The sequence below is a fragment of the Phyllopteryx taeniolatus genome, chromosome 8 (genome assembly GCF_024500385.1).
Source record: "Phyllopteryx taeniolatus isolate TA_2022b chromosome 8, UOR_Ptae_1.2, whole genome shotgun sequence".
Taxonomy (NCBI): Eukaryota; Metazoa; Chordata; class Actinopteri; order Syngnathiformes; family Syngnathidae; genus Phyllopteryx; species Phyllopteryx taeniolatus.
This window is the reverse complement of record NC_084509.1, coordinates 24,731,783-24,738,928: the sequence shown is the minus strand read 5'-3', so window position 1 is coordinate 24,738,928 and position 7,146 is coordinate 24,731,783. Positions and strand designations below refer to the sequence as shown.

Here is a 7,146-nt window from a genome sequence, read left to right as displayed (position 1 = left end):
CAGTGTGGCTTCGTAGTAAAAGAGTGCGGGTACTAGACTGGCCTGCCTGCAGTCCAGACCTGTCTCCCATTGAAAATGTGTGCCGCATTATGAAGCGTAAAATACGACAACGGAGACCGCGGACTGTTGAACAGCTGAAGCTGTACATCGAGCAAGAATGGGAAAGAATTCCACCTACAAAGCTTCAACAATTAGCATCATCAGTTCCCAAACATTTACTGAATGTTGTTCAAAGAAAAGGTGATGTAACACAGTGGTAAACATGACCCTGTCCCAGCTTTTTTGAAATGTGTTGCAGCCATAAAACCAAGATAATGATTATTTGCTAAAAACAAAGTTTATCAGTTTGAACATGAAATATCTTGTCTTTGTCGTGTATTCAATTAAATATAGGTGAACAAGATTTGCAAATCATTGTACTGTTTTTATTTATGTTTAACACAACGTCCCAACTTTATTGGAATTGGGGTTGTACTTATCTTGCTTTTAGGATTGACAAATAAGACATTTAGAATTCCTCCACAAATAATGAGCACTTTGAAAAGAGGGCATATGAACACTTTAAACAGTCTTTATTATTTTGTTGCCCCACCCACCCCAATAGATCTGTACAATCAAAATAAAGATGAGCCTTGTAAAAATGTTCTTCTGTACATGTTAAATCTTCTAGGCACAGTATTTTCAAATAACCCAATGACGACTTGTCTAGGTATGCAAAATCAAACAAAAACCAGTCCCACAATAAAAAAAAACAACCCAAAAACAATACGGGCGAGTGAAAGGTTGAGGCAAGATGAACTAGAACAGACCAAATAATAGTAATAAATACCCATCATTCCCTTTAAATTCAACTCTTTGTCAGTGTTACAGAAAATACAGTCATATCTTATTTACATAGAACCAAAGTAACTATTTAGGTGTCGTGGAAGTTCATTAATTTTCATTACAGGAGATCTACAGTATTTACTATATAATTGGGGGTACAGCTAGACGACAGGCCCCTGGGAACATTTTTTTTTAAAGCCAATTTACACTCAAAGCCGCCAGAAGCTGCCTTCAGGTACCCAGATTCCAAGCACCCACCTGGGTTTTGCAGATTCATGACAGAGGCATTGTCTCGCTCTCACCTTGATTGTTCCCATGATGTGCCTCAACCAAAAAGGTATTTCTTTTGTATTACAAAAGCTTTAAAAAAAAAAAAAAATCAAATGTCGAAGTCTGTGTTTTAAGTAGCCCACTCATTTATAATGTACACGGAGCCCCCGGTTTAAACATAACAGGTTCTGATCTGAATTTTCAACCCCCCCCCCCCTCCCAAAAAGGACTCTGGACTCGTTTGCTTTTTATTTGTGTCATCTCTTGGTTGCTCTTTCTGATTGAAAAACAAAAGTAATATACATGCAGAAAACCTCATTTGTATCCAATTAACCCTGTCAACCACAGAGGATACTTATGTAAATCCTGCATTCAGTTGATACAGGTCTCAAGACAGTTACGAACTGTAGTGCAGCTGGTATATGATGAGGTCCTGGATTTTAACTAAGCAAGTTTAGTTATTGTCGAGTAAAAAGCCACATAGTACAAGACTCATTTAGTGTTCTCCAATCTCCTATTATACTGAATAATGAACCATACAATGTCAGTATGTAGTGTACGTCTAGGAGCATCTTTTCCCTTAGGGTTTATATATTTGTTTTGTCATCTTGAGGACTTAAATGTCCTTACAATTTTGGAACACTCTGACACCTTAAAAAAAAAAAAAAGCACACACTTCTCAAAAGAACTCAATTTAGAAACATGAACTCATCAACTTTCTATTTTTATGAATAAAATACGCTTTCGTGGTACTGAGAGAAAAGTGGGGAAGCATAATTTGAGTCAAAAAGCATCTTTGATAGTCTGCTGAGAGGCTGGATCTCAAATTCATAGAGAACAGCATTTTGAGAACAGCTATAGCACAGCCAGGTGACCATTCCCATGCTTTGACTGCTTAATATCGACTCAGCCTTGCAGCATTGAAACATTACTATCCCAACAGAGTTTGACCAGAGAAAAAAACATTTATGCAAACAATGGAAATTTACTGATCTATGGTTGTCATTGAATTGGGAATTAACAAGTGCCTACATATTCTAACATTGGTATCATCACACAACATGATGCTTGAAAGATGATGCCCAAAACCCAGCGCAAAAGTAAGGTTGGGGAAGAAAAATATATTGGTTGAACCTTTATTTAAATTACAATATAAACCCTTTTGTTTCATTTACATGTAGCGCTTCCTTTCATTTGGGATCTTTATTTCACAACAAAACCAGGAAAGAGTCTTATTTTGAAGCAGTGCTGTTCTCAAAGACTATGCCTGAAAATAATTTTTAATGTCTTTTTTCAAGGAAAAGAGGAACAAAAGGACAACAACAAAAAAAAAAACATCCAGTGATGTGTCTTTAAACAGTGATCGTTCAAAATCCATCCACCCATACACCCAAGCCCCTCTCAGCCAGCGCGCGGTTTATTGAAATGACCTGAAAGAGGAGACAAAATAATTGGTTAGACTTATTTCTAAAACAATTCTAGACAAGCAAACATATACTATTGTGAATAATAAATCACAAACTTGAATTTAGTCGCACTAGCTGCTCGTTTAAAGGGGAACCAAGCACGTACAAGTATACATTGTACGTGCCAGCACTAGTTAGAACAAGTTACTCAAGTTATTAATATTCCATTTGTGAATTAAGAATTAAACAAAATAATTTGTCAACTGAAAGCCACAGTAAACCCTGGAGGTCAAAACTTCCTGTTATATTGTTAATTTGCATATCTTCTTTACCTGATGCCGTTTACTCAAATTTACAAATGGAGGAAGTGACGTCACAGTTAACGTAGCTACTAGCTCACGCGTTCCCTTACATCTGAGCAAGCCTAGTTTGGTAAAAATGGATAGGTAGGAACTGCAACTGTTGTCAGGCTGTGAGCATCAAAGCTAAGTGTGCAGATTCATTTTCACCTATTATACTGCCTGGGAAAAGTAGTCAGGGCCTACCGGTCATTCAAGCAGCTAGCTGCTAACGCAAGAGAGCTAGCACCATATTCTACCATTTCATCAATGACAGCAAAATAAATTTGGCGTATTAAATTAGCGATCTAACATGATTTCTGGATGGTGTTTTGATGATGTTGGCGGCAACAGTATATGATGGTAATTAGATTTTACACCGATCTGATCGGCTTGATCGGTATTGGCCGATAATTAGCATTTTATGCTGATCGGCTTTCAGGTCATAATTTGCCGATCCGATCGGCGGTCGAGCCCAAAAATCCTGATCGTGTAAAGCCTAATGGTAATATAACCTTGTGGTTAGGACAGCATCCAGTCAAGGAGTTGTGGTGGGCGGCGGTAGTGAATGTTTGTGCCGGAAGCCTCCGAAGAGCAGCAAAAGCCAACTTCAAAATAAAAGCCTAACAGGGCATTGATGTCCAATATATTATTGGTGGGACTTTTATTTTGAAGTTGGCCTTGCGGCGTGTTGGTGACGTCTGGCGTGTTTCCATGGTGCTTAGTGGGCGATACTTCCCAACATGGCTGCTCCCTGGAATCGGTGAAAATTGATGAATTTAATTCTTACTCCACTTTTTATCAGAATACCGTGTTCAGACGAGTGGGTGCACATACAGGGTCCGACGTTAAGCCTTTTTGAGTGGTGGCCCAAAAGTCAAGATGTGGTGGCCTTGTCAGAACTGTCAGAACTTGTACTGGCCCAGTATATTCATGATAATACATTAAGTTTTAGTGATTTCATATTGGCGGCACGGTGACCGACTGGTTAGCACATCTGCCTCACAGTTCTGAGGACCGGGGTTCAAATCCCAGCCCCACCTGTGTGGAGTCTATATGTTCTCCCCGTGCCTGAGTGGGTTTTCTCTGGGCACTCCGGTTTCCTCCCACATCCCAAAAACATGCGTGGTAGGTTGATCGGAGACTCTAAAATTGCCCTTGGGTGTGAATGTGTGCGCGAATGGTTGTTTGTTTATATGTGCCCTGCGATTGGCTGGCGACCGGTTCAGGGTGTACCCCGCCTCCCGCCCGAGGATAGCTGGGATAGGCTTCCAGCACGTCCGCGACCCCTGTGAGGATGAAGCGGTACAGAAAATGGATGGATGGATGATTTCATATTCAGCATTTTTATCCTGTTTTATTTGAGCCAGCATGAACATCAATAAAATAAAATGTCAATGTGCAAATTCTGATATTACTGTGTGTTTGCATGCGTGTGTATGCACAGCCAAAACTAAAAAAAAAACCATCTGCAATTTACCGCAAGGTGTTTTCTATAGTTATAATTGAGCTGAAATAGCCACGTTTGGGCAGACAGTGCCAGACAAATGCTACAAAAAATGAAAGCTGTTGTATTTGTTTGTTTAAATCTAAACACGAGTAGCGTGCCGTTGCCTTCAGCGTCATGACGACCTTTCCAACATGGGCGCCACGTAGGCATGACAGTCAGCCAGGCTGGCTTATCTAGTTTTAAAACCTATGCCCGGGAAGCCCAATAGAAGACGTTGTGTGAGGTCATGTGACTTTTTTTTTTTTTTTTTGTCGATTGATTGGTGAACTAGACCTTAAACGTCACTAGCGCTTAGATTGAGCAAAGAGCGCCCAATGCAGAAGTCATAGTCTGGTGCACGAAATAGTTAATAAATAAGCAATAATTGATAAATAATGATAAATAAAAGTAGAGAGCGATATTTAGATAATAGTAAGGGAGTAAAAGTACCGTTACTTCTTAACAGCAGAAGATGCAGAAGTGTTTTTTTCTGGTCTCGTCAACCTATGACGACAGTGACAGCGATCCCGCCCCCGCCCAGGCCCCCCTCAGGAAAAACTCGACACTGTGGCCCGACACAGCGGCGTAGTGGCCCCGGGCCACAATTAATGCCAGACTCTGACATAAAACCTATTCTTGCACAATTTTTTTTTTTGCCTTTTCTTCCCCTTTAAGGGGGCCCATGATGTCACCCTCTGCCACAGGCCAGAAGTGACAAAACAACCCTCGCACTTTTGCTTGTTAATACATTTGAGTATGCATGGTTTGTTAAAAATGAATCTTTTTTTTTGAAACATTTATTCAGAATAAATACTTCATAGATTTAAGTAAACAGCATCAGATAAGGAAGATATGCATCTTTAAAATATAAAGTTTTGAAATCGTTGGTTTAGTTCCCTTTAGAGTAATGTTATTCCGATGTATAGGTCAACATTATTTATGGGGAGCCTTTTGGTCTAAATGTTGTTCACTGGTGTTTCAGTATTATTGGGAGGTGAAGAAACTTATGCCGCTTTTGTTTCCATGCCATAGCCAAATTTAATATGTAATACACAACGGACGTCAACTTATTTTTAGGTCCCTTTCGTTAACGTCAACCTTTATTCAGATACCCCAGCTTCCAAATTTCAATTCGTATCATGAGAGATCCCTTTAAAGGTAGTTTTGAAATGTCGATAAAGCAAATTTGTCTGGGAATATACAGTTAAATCAAATTAGGAGAGGAGGAGGAGGAGGATTGTGGTGTCTTACCTCTTCTCCCACCATGTTCCAAAGATGAACCAGTGGGAGGCCTGTATTATTATCATAGTTTGAAACCTTTAAAATACAAAGATTTATTGCCAGTTAGTGACAGTCAACTAACAGTCAGGGGGAGTTTACTGAAAATGGCTTACTTGTGTAAGCAATGCAACTCCTCTCGTCATCTCTTCTAATGCTGACGTGGCCTCGGATGAAAAACGATCCTCTCCTGATACATTCATACGGTACATGGACATTAAGAAATCAAACTAGTGCCATCAGTTCTAAATGCAGAATAAAGAATTCAAAGAGAACCATACAAAAGTAACTTCTAATATTCCAAATTAGGTATTAAATGTATGCATAGTTAGGTGTTATGGATTAAGTTCTATGTCAACAGTACCTGGGAGGGGAGCGATGTTGTCAAGTAATACTTCAGCCCCTTGAAACGGTAGTGTTACAAAATCAGACCTAAAGAAAAGGGCAAAGATATTGACCGTTCTAACACACACCGTAATTCTGTATCACCATTATAACAACCAGCAAAGTTCATATTTTACTACAATCCTGCAGCCCCTAGTTTAGACTGCACATTCAAATGGAAAGCGCTTTATTAATCCAACAAATTTTTGTTAGTTATTTTTCTATCAATCTTTAAGAACATATTACAGCAACATTGGCACAGTTATTCTGTAAAGGGGCTCTAAGCAGTTATTCATGTTTTGTTTCTAAATACATTAAATATGTTTTAAGTGCTGAAAACGTGCAAAGACAATATAGTGCTGAATTGTTGAGCTACAGTTTAGGCATCTTTTTCACCATTTGAATTTTTGTGATTTTGATGGCGGGGCTAAAACAGACCCATGACATCACGAGGCTGGGGCGTATACTTTGTAGCGCGAGTTCCCTCCCCCACTGTATAAGTACAAAAAGACGTCATTTCGTTTGGCTGCTCAGTTGTGAGTTAGCCGTGTTTAGCATCCATAAGGCCCATTTACCACTCCAGCTCGCAGTTAGCAAATTAACAATGGCTACACCCCGAAAATGCATCTGCGCTGGATGCCCCAATTTACAGAACAGCTCGGCGATGCTTTTTTTAAGGTCCCAAAAAAACGAGGAAATAAAAATACAAAAAGCAATGGATTGACTTTTTGAAGACACGCAAATGGCGAGCTGAACATCAACACAACCAACTGACTCTGCGGTGCGCATTTTACAACGGATAGATTTGTAAACTTTCAGAGACAACATGGCTTCGTGGGTAACGTGATACCAGTGAATGGGACAGTGCCGACTGTCGACCTACCCGGGCTTCCTCCTACTGTCCCACTATCGTCAGATGCCGTGTTCGGCTGTGACGTGTCACCAAGAACGAGGGTAAGTTGACTTGTGTGCTTGTGAGCCTCCTATCGTGATTTTCCATTGTATAAGCTATCACTCCTTCTGTATGTTTGATTCCTTTTGGCGCATCCATTCGAAAAGCCCACAGCGTCTGAGAGCTGAGAGGTGGCCCTTATTATTCAAGTTTTGAAACCTGATTTTATATACTGAGACATTTTATTATTCATTCAAATTTGGC

At 39.8% G+C, this 7,146-nt stretch overlaps 1 protein-coding gene across 1 annotated transcript in view; it reads right to left on the bottom strand.

The window, feature by feature from the left end:
* Positions 1-555: 555 nt before the first annotated feature.
* akap1b (A kinase (PRKA) anchor protein 1b) overlaps positions 556-7,146 on the bottom strand; it is a 47,567-nt gene continuing 40,976 nt past the window's right edge. Inside the window, exons 8-11 of the mRNA XM_061782955.1 lie at positions 5,971-6,038; positions 5,723-5,796; positions 5,580-5,645; positions 556-2,525 (exon numbers count right to left, since the gene is read on the bottom strand). Coding sequence (XP_061638939.1) covers positions 2,463-2,525; positions 5,580-5,645; positions 5,723-5,796; positions 5,971-6,038 — 271 coding nt within the window. The 3' untranslated portion in view covers positions 556-2,462. The remainder of the gene's footprint in view (positions 2,526-5,579; positions 5,646-5,722; positions 5,797-5,970; positions 6,039-7,146) is intronic.